The sequence below is a fragment of the Achroia grisella genome, unplaced genomic scaffold (genome assembly GCF_030625045.1).
Source record: "Achroia grisella isolate CSIRO2021 unplaced genomic scaffold, CSIRO_AGI_Agris_v1 utg402, whole genome shotgun sequence".
Taxonomy (NCBI): domain Eukaryota; kingdom Metazoa; phylum Arthropoda; class Insecta; order Lepidoptera; family Pyralidae; genus Achroia; species Achroia grisella.
In genome coordinates this window covers 3,229,351-3,250,825 of record NW_026712841.1, presented here as the reverse complement: position 1 = coordinate 3,250,825, position 21,475 = coordinate 3,229,351, and the positions used below count along the sequence as shown (strand labels likewise).

Sequence of the window (21,475 nt, the reverse complement as noted above, 5' to 3'; positions counted from 1 at the left end):
AACACTTAGGGGTATAAACATTAGATATAAACCTATTCTCAGACCTACTGAATATGCATAAAATCGGTCAAGCCGTTTCGGAGGAGTACAAACATGAAACCTGTGACACGAGATTTTATATATTAGAAGATTTCCTCTTTATTTTGCCAAGAAACAGTCGTACAAAATATATACATATATGTATTCTTTATGATATATATATATATATATATATATATATTCTTTATAAACTAAATTTGTACAATTTTTTTTTGTGTCAGGAGTAAGTTTACTATAAAACCCATAAACCCATGTATTTTATGGTTCACTAAAAGTTCTCTTGGAATTATTTGTTATATTTACGCCCCAATGAAATAATTATTGATAAATATATGAAGATGCCACACAAATCTTTTGAATACAGATTTATAAGAAATAAACGAGTTGTTTATATTAATCTTATATTTATTTTTAAAATGATACAATAGTTTAATTCCATTGAAAATTATAGAAATGATATGTAAAATACAAAATTGTTGAATTTTAAACAATTATTTTAATTAATATACAATCATCCACAAATTACTATTGAACTAAATATGTTTCTGTAACATGAACGATTGAGAATTTCGCGAATTCATATTATATTTACTATATTTTTATTTTACTCAAATTTAATTAAATGATTTCTTTAATTGTCACTGTGCAATATTTCATTGATATACGATTACCTGTTGGACTAATCTAGAATATTAACAAACTAAGTTAAGTATTTTGAGCTGGATACAAAATACACAGCTCAAAAATTACATCAAATAAATTAAGTACTTAATTTCGGGGATATGAATCGACAGTGATGATATTATAAATATCTTTTGATTCTGCAAAAAAAAATACAATTTACCGTAAACAACTTGAAAACAATGAACGAAAGAGAAAGAATAATGCGCGGCGAGAATTTTTTTATATAAATAATTGGCTTGTATTAATAATATATATATATATATATATATATATATATATATATATATACAAATAAAGTGTAACATATATAACAAATGGAATGTCAAGGGAAGTATAAAAATTATATATATGCCACATAAATGACATAATCATTAAACTGGACATAATGTATAAATTCAATTTCATTAAAATCACTGTTAATTAATAAATTGACATTTAAATAAAATACAAATTATAAATTTATTTTCTTACAACCTAGTTATAATTAAACAGACTAGTTGTCAAAAGTCTCAAGATGTATCACTTATTCAGTGTTGAAAGGCACAAATTATCACATTAATTAGTACAATATAAATAAATCAGTAAATCATCAAGCACCCCCATTTCCTTCACTAATAGATGATAGATTTCATGTATGATGACTAATCTCTATTCAATTTTGGCTTGAAAAATGTATTGACATTTTTAGATATTGTGTTTTTAATAAATGCCTGACATTATACTAATTATATATAAAATCCAAGATAAGTAGCCTATTAGAACTATTCATTAACTTCATGCAATAAAAAACTGGGAAGACATGTAGCGCGATTAGCACCGACAGATATACACATAGTCTATTTACGCAGTGCCTGAAATATGCCTATTTCAGTGCATTGAGAATGACTTAAATACTATTAAGATATAAAAATAAATGTCTAAAAATCTTATATGGCTATACCAGCAGGCGCAGTTAGTTTGCTTACTTTACTTACTATGATGCCTCGCATATAAACAGCAATAATATTAGGCATATTACGCATTAGAGATCTAAGTAAAAGTTTAATAAATTGCACAATATAAATCACCTAGCAACACGCTTCTCAATGTTTTATTTTAACAACACATGAGACAGTGGAGACAGGTAGTCAGTCAAGTGCATTGTGATATCTATTCAGACTTATTCTAGTTACATATCATAATGTACTGTCATTCTTTCAGAGATCCACATTCAACAATTACAATTTAACCCTTTTTCTGCTTGAAACTGTCTTTTATGTATAAAATGTGAAATGGCTGAGTAAAACTATGCACTTGAGTTGAGAAATTTATGTATGTTTATGTTAAAATATATATTTTTTTAAACGACGTTGACTAGATACTACGAAGATTACTTAACTACACTTACTTAGAATAATGTTACAAATTTAATCGCGCCATTCATCAAAATGAAATGGATTATAATTTTTCCTTTAATTTATGGCATAAATTACCGTTATCAATGCAAAAATATTACCCCCTTTTGATACTTATAGGTATATTTTAAGTGTATATTAGTATATTAATTCATAAAACATTGCATGTACTCATAGAAATTAAAGCTCTCTTAATTCATCAGTAACAGTTATAAACAGATAGTTATGATAAATATTACAGTGTAGCATTAAAAGGGTTAAATACCTCAATATGATTAAAAGTCAAAAGACTTGTAGACTAGACCTTGTTCAATATGGATCTGGTATAAATAACTGATAATCTCAATTAAATTAAAGTACATTGCAAAAAACCTCGGAATATGGTAACTGTTTGGAATAGCGCTTCCAGTGGACCGTGTCGTATGCTGTTTCCATATTGATTCACATGAATTAATCGGATTATAAATGTATTAGCTTAATTATGCAGATAGTTGTTTGACGCGGTCAAGCAGAGCATCGCACGTCTTTTTAGCGTCGCCGAGCAACATGGCCGTGTTCGGATTATAGAAAATAGGATTGTCAACAGCGGCATATCCAACGCCCATGGAACGCTTCATCACCACAACCTAAAATCACAAATATTAAATAATTCACTTATATAGGAAATATATAATCTAAAATCGATACGTTAAGCAACAATGTACTTCATTCGTTTTTAAAATATTTTGTTAGCTCAGGTTCTGCATATTCGTGGATAGGATGTTACTAAAACGTTTATTCATATAGATCTCTATTACATATATGTATTGTAAACATTTTTCGTTCTCGAATTACAATTTAGTATTTTATAAGTTCCGTTTAGCCGTTCATTCGTGAAAAGATAACAAACAAACAGATAGCCAAGCACCTACTTTCGTATTTACGAGATTAGCATGAAAGTATGGATTCCATTAATATTACAATACCAAACCTAAACAGCTTAATTTTTTCCAAGAGAAAAAGGAAACAATATTATAGTACCTGATTTGCCTTCCACACTTTAAGTACAGGCATTCCGGCAATAGGTGAGTTAGGATCATCCTCAGCAGCACTGTTCACTGTATCATTAGCACCTGTAGATTATATGGACATATTAATTTACAAATTCCATACACGTATCCTCTGTAACCGTAACTAAAATAGCAAGTGGAATATACGCAATGTACTCCGTTCCAATAGAATTTACATAACAAATATACAACCATTTCATCGTCAAAATATCACCTAAACATTAACTAAATGGAAATAGTAACAGGTTTATCGAAATCTTGAGAATTTTATATATATATATATATGTATAAATATCTCACCACTTTTACTAACAGTATTTATTTATTTTTACTTTCTAGAAACTTATATAACATTCTCGAACGGGATGACGTCGTACTATTTCTACAATAAAATAGAAATATATACACAGTATGTAGTATGTAGACAATTTCAAATTTCTGTAGAAGATATATGTTGCTACGATAAATTATAAGAGTGATGTACGTACATAGTTTCATAAAATTATATTCATCTTTAAAACTTACCAATAACAAGCACAAGATCAGATTCAGGGAAGTCATCATTTATTTCTTCCATTTCGAATACATCGTCATAAGGAACGCCAGCTTCGGCAAGCAACACATTCAATTGACCTGGCATACGACCTACAAGCAGAGAACGTATATAATTAAAGCAAGTATCTAAAAAATATAAGTATCTACTTGCGTGTGAGAGAATAGAATAGAATAGAATAGAAAATCATTTATTCAAATAAACTTAATTTAAGCACTTTTGAATAGTCATAACAATTTGTTTTTTATCTACCACTCGTTCGGAAAGCTGTCTCATCACAAGAAGAACGAGCAAGAAACTTGTGTGTTGCTCTTTTAAATAATCCTTGTAAGTTTACATTTACAAGTCGAAACGTGTGAATACAAACTACCAACAAGCACTAATTTTTTGGTCAAATATAATCATGCAATAAGATTAAATCAGTCGTAGTGATAAGAGCAGACCAGTCCCTACAAGCAGCACTCGTTCACGAGTATGACGGATGAGCCAGCCATCACTGCGCTCGACCATATTTTAGGGAGCCCATTGACCCGGCCCACCACGCCGCCACATATCTGGACATTTTAGTGAGCATGACTACTCATTCCTCACGACCACGTCAAACGAAAAAACTAAAAAATGGGGAAATATGAAAACAGTGTTCATATATGTAAAATATTTAATATTTGTTTACTCCAATGAAAGACACGTGATATAATATTAATTAATTCATGGCAACGTCACTTTCAATAGAGAGCCTTCTTTTATTATAACTGTAAAAATATAATAACTACTAAAATACTCACCCGCAACAGGATGGATCGCAAACCGCACTTTCTTGCCAATTCCCTTAAGAAGATCTACTAATTCAGCTATTGGATACTGAGCTTTAGCAACACATAAACCATAACCTGGGCAAAATAGAAAATACAATTATAGCATGATAGCACACGAAACATAGAAATAAATTAGTTTTTCAAAAATGTATTATAACTTTATGAAGAAGTATAGTATCAAAAATTGCAGTCAATAAAGTTGAATCAACATACCAGGCGTAATTATGATGTTTGAGGCGCGATAGATAAGATCGGCGACAGAATCGATGTTGAGTTCTGTGTGTGTGGCACCTGCGGGCCGTGCAGAGCCACTCGAAGTTACGCCGTATCCGCCTAGAATTACGTTGGGTAGGGATCTGTTCATTGCCTGAAATACAAAACAATATCATTCAAGGGGAAGAGCATGTGAGAAAATTAAATATATTTTCATAACTAATGTAACAGTACTGTTGCAAAATTATAGAGATAGCTATAAAGGCTTCTTCTTATGGAATAAAAACTTAAATGAGTGAACAAAAATAATGTAAATGTATATTGAAAAATTGAACAAATGTATAAAATAGAACAAAATAAGAATCAGTGCAATGTTTTTTTAACTTATGAATAAATAAAATTACACTGAACTATTTAAATAAATAGTGTCATGCAAAAATTGTTCAGACATCAAATCAATAACATAAATATTATATTTTATAACAGGAGACGTAAATCATTTGAATCATTGTGAGACTACCATGCCAGTGCTTATAATTTTAATTTATTAGGCAAACTTATAATTTAGTACCTTGCACATGATATACGACAGAATAGCACCAGAGCTGCCGATTAGTGCTCCGACGATGGTCATCAAAGAGTTGTTCAACATGAACCCTTCAGCGCATAGCGCCCAACCGGAGTAGCTATTTAGTACAGTTATGACCACAGGCATGTCAGCACCTTAAACAAATATTTTACTACATAATTATACAAAATGTGTTACAAGATTACTAAGACATCCATGGCTATTTAATAATCATAAAATAAGTATTTTTCGATAATTAGTTACTCCTACGTGAACTACGTAAGAATACCCAATTTTTTTTTTCAGACAGTAAAAAGGGATCGTTGCTACTGCTTGCCAGATGCTTTATTAAACCGGTGTTACATAAAAACACAGATTTTAATACCTCCAATAGCAGCGGTAAGCGTGAGCCCTTGTATACCACTAAGGATCGCAGCCGCAGACAGCAATGGTAGTCCTGGAGCGTCGGGGAAAGCCAACAGTGCACCTCCGCAGCCCAATGCTCCGGTCAGTAAGCCTGCGTTGATGGCATGACGGCCCGGTAGCATTAGTGGCGCTGAAGATAGCGTGCCTTGCAGCTTCCCATATGCCACCAACGATCCACTGAATAAATTTTGTATTGTTATGAACTTTACTCATTATCTGAGTTCTTTCGAAACTGTTAGTATTATATTCTTCAGGTAACATCCAAAATATCGTTCTATTTCAAACAAATTCTAGTAGTATGTTTAGTATCTGTAGTTTAGTCTCCTGTTGGATGTTCCTCCTTAATCACTCCGAAGTAGTATAGTATAGTAAAAACTATAATAACTCACAACGAAGAAGAGAATAAAGAACCTTAATTTCTTTGGACCAATACTTTCTCAGCTGTTGGGTAAAATAAGAGTTTGTTCTTATTGCAAATTCTACTAGGGTATTAAAATAACAACAATTACTTACGTAAATGTGATGCCTCCAATATAAGTACCGAGGAAGAGTGAAGTTTTAAGAGTAGCGGCGGTAGGATCCAGCGCCATTGCGGGAAAATCGTGCATGTATGTTGCAATGCATGTCAGAACTGCCGCCATACCCACCAAGCTAAAACAAATATATGAACTACTAGAACATTTAAATAGAAAAATCACATCCATAAAATGTGTCAACACTCAGACAATGACTATATTATTTAAACAACACTCACCTGTGGAAACCAGCCACAAGCTGCGGTAAGTCCGTAATCTCAATCTTCTTAGCAATAACAGCACCAAGTGCACCACCAATTCCTGCCACACCCAACATCTGAGCTAATACTTCGGCACTGGGCGTTAATATACCCAAAGTTGCAGCTATACCACCAGTAACACCGATCTGTAAAGAATTTAAATTTAATTCATATTAAAAAAAATTATGAATAATTTAATATTAAGGTCATATCAATTTTGCAACCTCATATTACTAAAGAATCATCAATATTGACGTGACGAGCTAAAACCCAAGTTGCCACGTTAAAACTGCATGTACAAACATAAATTTCATTTTAGCCTTAAAAAATGAAATAATATACTCAAATTTATTGCTGACTTTAAACAAAACTACTACATCTCGACATTACAAAAATATTTAAGAAAGTTAAATTAATAAATTTACAAAGTAATAGTACAATTATTAAGTACAACAAGAACATTAATATACAGATTTAGTAGATTAATGAATGATGTAGTAGTTTCGTTTGTTTAGTCATTGCTGTCTCAATGTCTTTACAATGGTCAATAGAATGAGACTATAGCCATCAAGATTACAATGAGCGGGTCTTGGGTCGAGTCTTAAGCTACGTTCACTGAATGATGTATTATGAATGCCTTTTTTAATCATCGATTGCAAACACATTTTTACAATAAATATAGTGGAAAAAATAGTCGACTATATTATAATTGATATCAGAAATAATTATTTACCATTCCAAGGTAGTTTCCTTTACGTGCAGTTGTCTGCGAGCTGAGCCCTGCCAAAGCGCCTACACAGCACAGCGAAGAAGCTAAATACGCTATCTGATGGACTTCAGGATAACCCTAATAAAATAAAAACAAAGTTTTACATACAAATTATATTAAAAATATGAATTACTATGTAACTCAAAAATGTTTACCTACCTGCATTGCTGTAGTGATATATCCGCCTAAAAGTGCAGCTGCAGGTATGCCATATAAGTATCCATATTCTGGCGGGTCTCCAGGTCTGCAGTAAATACAATTATTACAAAAAATATTATCACTAATACATATTACTAGATTGAAAACTGTGTCAAGTATGTCAAAACGCATATACTTAAAACTTCATTCAATTATGGTCACAATTGAAAACATTAAGAAAATATAAGCATTAACCTTTTGAACATGTCAAGCATCCGCTGCGTTACCAGAAAACCGCCGAATACATTCACAAACGAGATGAGGGCTGCGGTACTTGCTAACCACTGAAAAAATAATACGCGGGAGTGGCACTTAAGTAATAGGTTTGTTAAATATAAAAAAAATTAAGTAATATATTTCAATGTGACAATTGTTCTACTATATTTTATCATAAATACATATAAAAAAATCGGAGATTCAAAATTTATTTAATAGTAGCGATCCATCCATAGGCTTCGTACAGGTGGACATTTTTTTACACCTTCAGTTATATTATTAAGTGAGGGATTCTTAATTTTTCTAGTAATATATATAGCCTATTTTACTCAGACATAATGTAGCATTGTAATGGTGAAAGATTTTTTAAAATCAGTTTCTTCATTTTTATTTTAATACTTACAACAATACAAATTTCTTATTTTTATAATTACATATTAGTTATTTAATATGAGATCTGTAATATTTTGGTTAATGAAACATACTTGTACAGGTGTCTCCGGGACATAGCCACCACCCATTAGGAGCAGTCCCCCAACGGCGGTGATACCAGACACGGCGTTGGTGACCGACATCAGTGGCGAGTGTAGTGCGGGGACCACGCCCCACACAGTATGGTAGCCTACCACACCTATAAGGATCAACAAATTTGTAGAGATTGAATAATGCGGGTTTTGAGTACAGCTGTATTAAGAATTATTTTTTTAGAATAACATATATATTCATTATATTATAGATTTTTATCTAGACACGCCTACCGCGTCAAGCCGAGTTTCAAGTAACTGGCGAGCAGCGCCGTGTGTATATTTACACGACCATTTGGAGCCACTTTTGACCCCCTCATAACTCAAAAACTCTTTCACATAAACCTGTCAAATTTGCTTCATATATTGAGACTTGCGAGATAAATATGTGTTCCAAATTTCATAAACATATCTCAAACGGTTATTTAGATATTAACGTCCAAATATCGTCATTTTTATCACTGATCAACTATAGATCAAAATTATAACCCACTTCCAGATGACCTAGGAAGTTGAAATTTGGCATGCAGATAGGTAATTAGGTGAATATAAAGGAAAAAATATACTGTAGCCTTCGCAAGTTCTAAACATTTACAACAGTTACTTGTCGGTTCCTATTTTATTGTTAGTAGTAGTTGCTAGTTAGCAATCGAAAGTAATAATTGGTATATGAGAACTGGACAAGTTAGATCTTAGGCTACATACCATTGAACTTGGCACCCATTTAGATCTCACCTCTTTTGTTGTAGAAGTCAACAATCAAGGCATATATCATAATATTAAACTCGGCTATCATTTCACATTTATGTTTTTGATGGGATTAAATTAACTAAAACCACTTTCGAGTATCTCTACATTCCCTAAGGTTGGCTGGTAGAGAATGCTAATAGCATTAAGTTCGCCTATTGTACAATTAAAAAAATTTTAAATAAATAGTATAATATACCCTCGTGATTATTATCACACAGGCATTGTCGACTGTTGGTGTCGTGGTGAATTCGACACTTGACATGCCCATATTTCGCTAGGTATATTTTTTGGTTCTATCTCTGCAATATGAGGAATAAGAATTCTATAAATTAAATTATAAATTACTTATTGAACTGATCCAACTCTACTTATTCAGAGTTTTATTCTTTAATAATTAGTATTAATAACTTGATGGTTCTAAAATTACCTGCTAAAGCCAATGTGGTCGTCATTGTGGTGAAAGCAGGATTAGGTGACGCCATACCCAACCCTATTAAGCTAGCCATACCTAGAGACAAATAATATATTATTAAAAATACTATGTTTATTTTAACAATACATTTCTGTAAATTACAACATTAGGGTAGCATATTCAATTTCCTATGACTCATTCGAATAATCTTTAATAATTAATTAAGTTAACATAAACAAATACATAAAAATACATAAATATCATGACTATTTTTTTGTGTAACTAAAAAAATCATTTGGTAGTTTTACCTGGAAAGTTTTCCGGGAGTTTTGAAAATTGGTAATCTTATAGATTTCGATGTGCTCTTTGCGAATTTCAACTTTGCCACCTCGTATCTTTGCCGCACCGCCATATTGGAAAAATGGCGTCCACAAACAGTTGTGTGACAATATCTCCTTTCCGACTCATTTTACGATCAAAATAGCTATATAATAATTTAAACTAGGGAAAATTTCCCTTAATTTATGTAATAACTTTTTTTGTTGTAAAATTAATGACGGTACTATAAGTATCAGCAATATTTTATACACTCTCCTATATCCACTATGTCTCAGTCTTCCTTCATCCACATCTTCAGGCTAATAATATGGTAACTTAATTTCTTCATCACAAATTATAATACAAGTATATATTTACCAGTGGAATATAAAAAGGTATCCTTCAGAGTTTCGTTGAAAGGATTTGGCGGTTCTACTTTAACTGCAGCGGTGGGTTTAGTTATGGTTGTTGCAGGCGCCATGCTTGGCGGGGGCGGCGGTGGCCAGAGAAGTTCGCCGGCTTTGAGTACTATAGAGCCGCGGGTCACCTCGTCCTCAAGGTTGATGTTGAAATGGTCGTTTGTGCCTAATGCAGAACAACTTAACTGAATTTATAGCTACTGATATATTTTTAATATGACATTTGTATAGCAAATATTTATATTAATATGCATTTGCATGCAAGAATTAATATGTGATGCATAAACTTATTTACCTTTTTAAGATATTTGACACAGTAAAGGAGATTTATATGGAGAAGATATGCAAAAAGTTAAAACTTTTTAAAATAATATACATATAATACATTAAAGGAATCTAAACAACTATAACACACTACTACGCATCTACTTTATATTTTTATATACTCTTTTGTTTCATAATGAAAATACAATGCAAATTGAAATTAATTGAAGTAGAATTTCAATCACAGGGTTAACATTAGTATGAATGCCGAAAAAAAAACTGTCACTTACCTAAGCTAAACAGAAATCCAGATATATTATTGGCGTATAAAGTGGAGGCATGCGCGGGCATGCGGCTGGGCAGATCAGTGAGGCCAATGTGTGTAACACCGTACACTTTCGCGACCTCTCCCTTCTGCGTTGTCTGGACGTTGCCCCCCATCTCCGCCGCCAGGTCTACTATAACACTCCCTGGAGCCATATCTTGTACTGCATCCTGACAACATAGGCACCTACATTAATGATTCTGATTATAAAACTTATTTTTTGTTTTGGTTTAATAAGCTTTAACGACGCGACAGAAGGTAAGTGTTAACCGCCTATTTAGATGATCAACACTACGTTAGCACGTTACAATTTACTCCTGCATTGCTATTTTAAAAACCTTAAATCTATACCAATTAACCTGATTTTTGTTAAAAAGTTTCATTGGCTGTTGTACACCCTACAAACAAAACACTGCATACCAAGCAAGCTGCTTAGCGACTGAACAAAGTGAGACTGAGGTTGAGTATCTTAGTAGATGCAGATGACTTTTTACAGTCTACCTCTCATATATACATATATATAATTAATGTTGAAGTTCTTGTTGCCTTAAATAATGCACTTTCTTTTAGCAGGTACATTTAACCCGCACGAAGCATTTCAAATTTTCTATATAAGATACCATACAATCCAAACTAATGGTTATTTTTTTTACTAGTTTATTACCTTTAAAATTAGTAGGTTAGGTTACATTATTATTGGTACCTCTTCCCTTCTTAGTTGAAATTCGTACAATAAAAATATAATTACATAAATTTAATCATATATCATAAAACGTAATTTCTAATTTTAATTTAATAGAATGTTTATCCATTTTTACGTGACTGTTTAAAACAATGCAGTACAAAAAAAGTTACAGTAATCACCTCTAATATGAGAACCGGTGCCGGCTTCCCCGGGATAAGCGCCGTACTGATGACAACGTCCGACGTTCTCGCTTCCTTACCGAGAAGAGCACGCTCAGCGTTTAGGAATTCTTCGCTCATCTGCTTGGCATATCCGCCTTCGCCAGCACCCTCCTCCTACGATTATGACATATAACATTGAATGTCAAATACTTAAAGAAGACGAATTTGACGGCCTCGGTCATCTAGCGGTTTAGCACACCGTCTTACTTCCGATGGTCGCGAGTTTGAATTTCTTGCACACTACAAATATTTGTATTCATGAGAATAATTGTTTGTATCGGTCTGGGTGTTTTCTATGTATAATATTTATGTATTCATGAAAAAAAAAGAAATGTATTTCTAATTTTTATATACTTGTATCAGTTATCTACAGGGGCGGATCTATGTACGGGCTTTTTGGGCTGCAGCCCAGGGCCCCGTAGAAACAAAGGGCCCCCAAACTCGACTGAAAACAATAAACAATAATCAGATTTTTAATAAACTCTAACATATTAACACATAAAATATTATGGTTTACAACCCTGGGATCAATTAACCCATGTGCGCGTCTATCGAACGGAACGGGAAATTAGCTGCCGCTTGTTTTTGGTCCGTGTATTTTTTGTTGAGTATTATATTTAGATTGTTGTTATTATAATTAGGGTGTTGCGGCTGAGCTGTAGGCTACCAACGGGCTCACAGGTGGCGGATAGTGAATGGCCATCAGATATGGTGGTCAGCTGCGAATATGTGGAATAAGCAGTCCCCGACCTTAAATAGGTCTTCCCCTAGCGTTGAAAGTGGCGACGCTAGTACTGGCAAAGGACCGAAGAAATAATTTCAGGAAGGGCTTTGGACCAGATATCAACGGGCGAACTCCTTCGGCCGGTGAACCACCGTGTGGGAGGCAAATGGGGAAACCACCTAGAGTAACGTTCTTGACAACGGGCTTCCATGATGTAATATGCCGTGGCGGTCCGAGTCCGGCAGGGGCAGAAGCAAGGCTGAACCGGTCGTCATCATACGAAATCCTTGCCAAATAAGTACTTGGAATGTAAAGGACGTGGTTGAGTCCAGGAAAACTGGACAAAGTAATAATGAATAGAATAAAGATAGACATTTTGGGACTATGTGAGGTTAGATGGGAAGGTAGTGGAGATTACTGGAAGGAGAATAATAGAATAATATATATGGGAGGAGAAAAACAAGGTACAAATGGGACCGCCATAATCTTAAATAAAAAATGGGGCAAATTGGTGGAAAATACTATACATTATAGCGACAGGCTAGCATTAACATAGCTCTTAAATTATGAATGAATGAATTATAATTAGGTAGGCCATAAGTAGTTTTAGCACAGGGCCCCACAAATTCACGATCCGACCTGGGTTATCTACAAGTTTTAGCTAACTTAACTTGGGACTACATGGCGCTGTGTGAATTGTGATATTATTACTATTAAATACTCAGATGAATATACATAAGTATAATGTAAATAACCGTGATTTAAATCGTATGCTACAGATATGAAAAAATTATAAAATACTAGTACTAATGAATCGATATGTTTACAGCTATCAACAGAATTTCCTATTACAACAAATGACCGCACATCAAGCAATAATTTAATAACGTAAATTAGTATCTATATTAGCATTCAAAAAGGAATTGAAGAACTTGCCTAATAAAAGTTCTTCCATGACCTAATGAAAGCCCAGTCTACTATGGCGTCTACTGCTATCAAAAGAAATTCCTACTATGACCACAAATCAATTAATAATTGAACAACATAAATTGGCTTTTATAATGTTTATATAATGGCCTTTGCGTCTATTATAGAAGATTTATAGCGTAATGGTCCGTGAACAGCTTTTTTCGTGGCTGTATAAACCGATACGAGAACGGCATGGCCTACCACAGGCCCGACAAGGGAAACTATTGGCAGTAGTCTATACTGAGCCGCCTAGGTGGCGCTTCCGTTGACCAATAGGGTATCCATCTGCATACAAGGACCGACGGAAATATGTTCGACATCTCTCTCCTCAAAGCTAAGAGAAACCGCGAGGACCTTTTCGTCGATAGTCTTCTCTTTGCCGATGACGCCGCCTTTGTAGCCAATTCTGCAGCTGAGCTTCAGTCTATGTTGGACAAATTTTCTCAGGCCTGCTCCCTGTACGCCATGTCTGTTAACACCAAGAAGACAGTTGTGCTAACACAAGGCATTCAAGAAGTCCCTTTAATTTCTTTGAATGGCACGCTGTGAGAGGTAGTTGACAGGTTTTGCTACTTAGGGTTGACCGTGTCAAACAATCTCTCGCTTGAAGCGGAGATTGACTCAAGTATTGGCAAAGCGGCAACTATGTATGGGAGGCAACTATGGTACAACAAATACCTGACTACCAAGACCAAGATGGTAGTCTTTTAGGCTTCCATACTAAGCATTCTCCTATATGGAGCCGAGACCTGGACAACATATGCAAAACAAGAGAGTCGATTAAACACCTTTTACATGCGTTGTCTACGCAAAATTTTGAGCATTTCATGGCGTGACAGGGTAACCAACGAGATTCTAGAAATCGCATAGCTGCCTAGCTTGACCGCACTTCTTAAACAGAAGCGTTTACGTTGGCTAGGGCACGTGCACAGAATGGAACACTCTCGTTTACCACGACGCGTTCTGCTCGGTGCAATAGCGAATTATAATGTTTCTATAAAAGAAATTGAAGAACTTTCCTAATAAAAGTTCTTCTTTCATGACCATGACAGCCCAGGTAGCTATGGCGTCTACAGCTATCAAAAGAAATTTCTACTACATAATATGACCACAAATCAATAATTTAATGACCTAAATTCATCTGTATAATGTATAATGTCATTCAAAAAGAAATTGAATAATTTGCCTAATAAAAGTTCTTCTTCCGTAAAGTAATGAAAACCCAATTACCTAACTACGGCGTCCACATTGAGTAAGAATTTAATGATTTGACATCAATATTCTATATCTATTTGTTTAATCGCTACCTGTTCCGACATAAACCTAAATAATAGGGTATCTTTATATTTCGCACGAGTGATAAAATTAAATCAAGGCACCGAAGTTTATTTTGTAATCTCAAGAGCAAAGGTAAGTAGGTATTTATATTGTTCATATTAAAGTGTCTCTCATAGACTATAATTTTACCGAGTTAAACGTAATAATATTATAGTGGACCGAAACGGTCATACTAAAACAATTATAATAAGTTAATTGTTTCAGTATGAACGTTTCGGTCTCTATTACTTTAGTTATACATTTAATTTTAGTTCATATAATTGCAACAGTCACATACAGTAAATTTTTAGGTAGATTTATATGCAACTTGTTCTATGAATAGCGTTTTAGTATTTCAAGAGAACGTTTTAAATTAATTAAATTTTAATTTATTAATCATTAAATTATTAACTATGTCTAATTTATTTTTAATAATTTACACTGCGCGTCTGCAGTGCAAAATTTTTAATATAGATGAAAATTAAATTAATTTCTATACCTATACATGTACTCAAATAATGTTCAGTCAATTCTAAATAAACAACTACGCCTTCTAACATTTTGTATAAATGTTTCAATAAGCTTACATATTTATAATTTATATACACATGTTACATGTTTTCAGATAACTATATGTTTATTCAGTTGTAAGTACACACAACTCTACAAACAAAACAACTGGCATAATAAACAAAATAAACGACTTAACTAAAAGTAAACACGTCATGGCCGCAATTTTATCAAGGAGTGGTTTTTATTGTTGTGTAGATAAAACAGTGCATTACATAACTAGAGTATGTAAAAAAATACTATGATCTAATTATAGATATATCACAAAAATATAACATAATTATCTATTAATTGGGTTTGTATATCAATTTATCAGTCGTGAAAGGAGTCAGGAGCTGCTTTCACTACTGGTAAATATCGTAGTGGTTGTTGAACCCCAAGTACCAACATTACATTGATTATAAATTATAATACATCCATCTCAAAGAAAGACCACATAGTAATAGTAAACTTTTGGCACTAACAAAAAGAATAAATGAAATACGCTCAGAATTGATGAAGACAAACATAATATAAAAATAAAGTGAATTGAGAACCTACATCATATGAAGTCATTTGATAACATACACCAATGTCATTTCAATAACAATTAGTGTATATTGTAATCGTGCAGATGATTTATTACTCAAATAGGTCGCCGTTAAACGCGAATGTTGAACATATAATTAAGTATGTACTATTGTGTGGACCCTAAATGCAAATTCACGATTAAGACCACAGTTCATATAGAAAATCATCAATAAACATATCCCTTTCATTATTTTGTAACAGCATGTTGTTACTTGCTTTCAAGTTATTTCAAGAGAAAAAAGGCAAAATACTTAAATATAGAAACAACGATAATTTAGGTTTATTAAATGTCTGGTTTTTTTTTTGACAAATAAGAAAGTAGTTGTAAATTATTTAAAAACAAATTCTTTAAAAAAGTAGAATTAGTAATTGGATATTTGGTAATTGTATTATAAGATAATAAGTTCATACTGATATCACATTTAAATTGTTTGTTTATCAAATATAAAAACATTAACTACAGATAACGTATCACTAAGAACATACAACATAGCCTCAAAACAAAATTATTTGGATAGCCGTGTGTATAGCTATCCAAATAATTTTGTTTTATCTATCCAAATATAATAAAAATGTGCCTGATGGGCACTGATCGCTGTCTGTACATGGTAGATATATGAGAAAAACTATTATTGGTAGATTTTATAATACACAGTATAATATTTTTTTAGATTTTTTGGATGTAATATGCATGCTAATCTCATAAGCAAATATTGTATTGTGAGAATATTTAATTAAAATTAAGTGTTTGATTTATTCCAACCGGTTCACAAAAAAAAACGTTAGTTAACGAGCTAATCTAAATTACCGTATTCATCGTACTTAAATATTTATTCATTAATATTAGGAGGTGCATACAGTGAAACAATAAAAAATACGCTCAATTGCGTTTGAATGTCTTTGATAAATAGTTTTGTTCTCAGTGCCATTTTAATAAAGTATTAAAATGTCAATGATGTGGCCGCACCTACTACTTTAACATGACCTGAGCAAAATAATAACTAGTTCCATTATGTAAGATTACGGTTCAGTACAATTACATAATTATAAAAAAAAATTGACCTTCATATCCATAGTAATGAACTGTGCACCGAGGCTTTCGATCTGCTCCCGCACGGCGGGACGGGTATCAAACGCGCGTACTGCGGCACCCATACAACGTGCCTGGGCTGCGGCCGCTAGTCCAGCCACGCCACCACCAACAACCAAGACCCGGCAGGGTGGTACCCGCCCTGCGGCTGTCATCTGACCTACATAAATACAGCCAAGATACTTTATGATACAGATGGTATGAAAGATAGTTTGACAAATTCAAATGTGAAGTCCATTAATAAGTACAAACCGGGGGGATTGGGGTTGTTAGTAATGTGGACTAATCAACCCATTGCTAACAATGTTCCATGTCAGGTTGACCTCCACGCGGTGCACCCTGGAAGACATCGTGATAAGTTCCTGGTCAACTTATCATGATGGGCTAACTGATTTGACCGCATGCACATATTATTATCCTCCAAGGGGCCACCAGTGGAAAACGTTAAAGATGGAAAACCATACCAATATCATCAATAAAAAAAATAGGTACAAATAATTTGTATGATTTCATAAGTAACGTTTAATTGGTTCTCATTATATTTTGATCAGATGTTCTTACATATTTATGTCGAGAAACGTTTCAGGGTTACCATAGTTGATAAAAACAAGATTACAGAACTTCGAAAAGAAAATTTTAGTGTTGGACGGACTTTGTTATAATATATCATTAGTTAAAGAGATAGTTTTTGCCTAACTGAATTAAATTATATTAAACTTGACATATCATTTCATTCATATGCTGGTGTGTAATCCAGTTTTGTGGTGCATATATATATATTCTAAGTCGCGAGACTTTATAATGAAATAATATTCGCACAAATAATTCATCCTTAAATGTAATGAAACTAGTATTCAGTGATCTTTGCTGTGTCGTGAACATGACAACAGCGATTTGCGGATACTACTTTATAACTAAAATTCTCTAACTACATATTGACCTAATAAAACTCGATAAAACATTTAAATTAAATAATATCAATCTATCGGTATCTTAGTAGGGATTAAGGGGTTATTATCATAAAATCTAGATATCGAAATATACAAGTTAATACAAAGTCCATAGTAGCGGAAGTGGTTGTACAAAGTCTAAAGAAAAATAATTAGGAATGTCTAATTACGATACAATTCGAACCTAAGCCCTCTTTGTGAGAGGTGAACCTTACCGCCATTAGGATATATAAGGTTCTCCTGCTTACAGAAGCGTAACTAATATTTAAGACAGGTATTATTATTCTTTATATTATTAAAGATTTTGTCGCACATAAAACTTCAAGCCGTCCGCAACTACTCATACTTGGGAATGTAGCAGATCTAGGTACTAACTACATATGTAGTGAGATATTGAAATAAAATATCGTAATTTAAAAAAATATTTCACGAAATAATAGTAATAACTGTGACTAAACCTGTATTGCCTATTGAGTAAACTCCGTCGATAAAAATAATCATGACTATCAGTTCTATATATAATTAGGTAAACATCAAGTAACATACACAAATAGTATAGTTGACTACATCTTCCTTTTCCAGGATATGAGGATAGATAGGAAATAATTTTTTCCAATAGTATTAAAATCATTGTTCAAAGTACCTACAAAGAAAGAAGTAAAAATCTATTTAAAACAAATTGAAGCATTACCTGAAAAAAAACGAGGGAAGTGCGCAGCTGCCTCTATAACAGCACGATACCCCGACACATTGGCCATCGAGCTGAGAACATCGAACGCTTGCGCTCTGCTGATACGCGGAATGCAATCCATTGCTAAAACAATTTCAAATACACAAATCTTACAACATGTATCTATAATTAAAATTATAGTATTAATAATTGCTGAAAACTTACCAAAAGCATTTACTTTCTTAGCTCCAAGTTTCTTTATCAAATCTTGATTTTGTGCGGGATACAACAATGAGATGAGAGTGCTTTCATCTTGCACATTTTGAATTTCAGTATCGACAAGTGGACGAACTTTTAGTATAATATCTGAAATGTAAATGAAGCATTAATGATATACAAATATATTACGATGTACAGTAAACAGCAAATAAATATAAAATTAAATAAATATTCATACTGGATTGGAATGTATCTTTGAGAGTGGAAACTTTAGCTCCAGCCTCTTCATAAGCTTTGTTGGGAAAATTTGCAAATGCTCCAGCATCTTCCTCTACATTAACATTAAAACCCTTTTTAACTAGTTTGTTAACTACCGCTGGTACAACAGCAACTCTGAAATTTAATGTAGAAATCTCAGTACACTGAAAGAAGTACCATATGCATTTACAAAAACTTAAACGTAATTCTATATAACATTTATAATAATAAATTTAAAAGCCAATATCACAAAATGCATCTTTCTATCAATTCTGGTGTTATACTGTGAATTATGTTCAGCAGTAAACAAATGGACAAACTCAATACTCTACATATAATAATGAAGTAAACTCATAATGAGGCAATAAACATCCGTTTGTCCATTTATGTGTTAAATTTTCATAATGTAAAATTAAAATAAATGTGAATAAAAATAAAATTTTCAGAGATAATGTTATTAAGTAAGGGTCAACAAAGCAAAAGTTCAAAGGAATAAAATAATAAATTAATTAGTTTACTATATAATAAAATAATTGTTATCCCATATATGTGTTTTATTTATCATATATAGTAACCAGTAGTAAATAATATTGATGACCATTCAGCATAATTTCAATAATTTTCAATTGCAATTGTAATAATTAATTAGAGATTTATCATTTGTTATATATTCTATTAATTACATTTAACAAAAAACATCAATAAACTTACATCCTGATTAAATAAACTTACCTTCGTTCACCCTGCCAAATTTCTTTTGGTATGCCAATACTCAATTTTGTATATGGTATTCCTGGTGTAATAACTGTTGATGAAGACCCAGAGTGTCTGCATTGCCATACATGTGGTTTGTATGTGCGGAGTACTCTTAAGTACCCACACATGCTGTTTTACCTATGATATGAAAGTAATCAAAATATATTAGAACATAATACATACATATTATTTTATGTTTAACAATTTACAACTTTAGTGTCCCATCAATGCTACCTACAAAATTTTAGGTCCTCCCAGAATTAAACAAATATACTCAACAAGTCATTTAGAATATAAAAATTATTTACATGACAACAACCCTAAACGCATACACAGCAATGTGGTTGTAAATATGACATGCTAGCAAAGAGAATATTGGTAACAATTACCTTCCCTCTGATAATATCTCAGGGCAAATCACGCGTTATGTAGTCTCAAGCTACTCAGGGCTTGTGTTATTGGTATTATATAACATATTAATACATAGATACATTTTTTTTTTGGAATTGCATTCATAACATACAATAAACACCCAGACCATTACAATCATCATATACATAAATACTAATTTCTGTGCCGTCCAACCTGCGAGTGTGCTAAACCGTCAAGTCAGTATATGACCTGCAACATATCATATCTTGTTTTGTATAGCAGTATAAAAAATAAGTTGTTCAACACGAGTAGAAGCAACTTTTTTGTAAAAAAATAAAAGACCACGATAGCAGGATTATTTTCTGAAGGTATAGTATAATTTAAATTAAAATCTTACCTGATAGTTAGTCGCACTATTTTATTCAGTTTCGTAAAAATTGTAAAAATAGAAAATGCACGGTATTTATTCAGTATATTAAGAAATTGAATTGATTGTCAGCGACAAATGCTACTGTTAGAATGCTTACGCTAATAAATCGGTTTTTACACTGTATTAAATCAATCTTGTACCATAATATATGACAAAATAAAATATATACGAAAAAAATAATTTTATACAACTTAAAATTAACTTGGTAATTTAATAGAGATAAAAGAAAAGCGCAGGATTGTGAATGCACAACCCAACCGGCCGGTAGTTAAATAAAGCCATAAAATAAATAGAATAGAACGAGCACATATAACAAAAAAAAAAGTTGGACAGACTATAGACCAGACAAGTACAACTTATTACCACAGACTTTTGTTAATATCGGAGTTAGAAATCGAGATAGAAAAACGCTGTAAACCTTAAAATAATATATTTTTAGTACATGTAATATTAACTAAAGTGTCTAGTTCTACAATGGTCATAAAAATGTTTACTGGGGAATTTTTATATTATAAGGGGAAACCGAATTTTATTCTCTTGATCGTCTTTATTTTACTTAATTTAAAAATAATGTTCTCTTTAATTTTTTTTAAGTTGAGATGTAATTCAACTTGAAATTGTCGTAAGAAAAGTAAAACAGTAAAGAAAAATATGTTATAATATTCTTTTAAATGTCGATATACTTTTATTTCTTAATGACAGAAAAACAGCTGCAATTCCTTCCATGTCTTCTCAAATTACAAAATTGTCTCAAAAAATATATATGCCTAATAATGCATTGGTCTTTAACGTCCTACCTTATTAGTGATATCTATTGTCTGCACTGCGAGGTGCAGATCGCCATGCATGCATGATAATATAATAAAAAAAAATAGTTTGGATTTCATACTGATTACCAGAATATATCATTAAAAAACCAATGTAGCAAGTTCTTTATTTTAAATTGGTCACACTGACTTATTC

The 21,475-nt window shown here is 32.5% G+C and overlaps 1 protein-coding gene across 1 annotated transcript; it reads right to left on the bottom strand.

Annotated features, from left to right (window-relative positions):
• Positions 1 to 1,302: 1,302 nt before the first annotated feature.
• LOC131844441 (NAD(P) transhydrogenase, mitochondrial-like) lies at positions 1,303 to 20,794 on the bottom strand. Its single transcript, XM_059193335.1, has 23 exons — positions 20,480 to 20,794; positions 19,687 to 19,848; positions 18,935 to 19,089; positions 18,703 to 18,843; positions 18,499 to 18,621; positions 16,830 to 17,017; positions 11,576 to 11,731; positions 10,677 to 10,881; positions 10,082 to 10,288; positions 9,401 to 9,481; positions 8,185 to 8,330; positions 7,679 to 7,767; positions 7,445 to 7,529; positions 7,250 to 7,363; positions 6,496 to 6,662; positions 6,255 to 6,392; positions 5,701 to 5,918; positions 5,319 to 5,470; positions 4,748 to 4,901; positions 4,505 to 4,609; positions 3,692 to 3,811; positions 3,138 to 3,229; positions 1,303 to 2,743 (listed from the first exon to the last, which is right to left on the bottom strand). Exons 2-23 carry the CDS (start codon positions 19,836 to 19,838, stop codon positions 2,597 to 2,599), a joined length of 3,135 nt encoding a protein of 1,044 aa, XP_059049318.1. The 5' UTR covers positions 19,839 to 19,848; positions 20,480 to 20,794; the 3' UTR covers positions 1,303 to 2,596.
• Positions 20,795 to 21,475: the final 681 nt, after the last annotated feature.

Bases quoted from the DNA above. Each gene is read 5' to 3' on its own strand.
- LOC131844441 (XM_059193335.1), bottom strand. From the start codon at position 19,838: ATGTGTGGGTACTTAAGAGTACTCCGCACATACAAACCACATGTATGG. The intron at 8,331-9,400 runs GTAATTTTAGAA...TGATCCTTATAG, and splicing joins GACCACATTGGCTTTAGCAG to GTGTGGTAGGCTACCATACT. The intron at 7,530-7,678 runs GTTAATGCTTAT...TATTTACTGCAG, and splicing joins ATGCTTGACATGTTCAAAAG to ACCTGGAGACCCGCCAGAAT.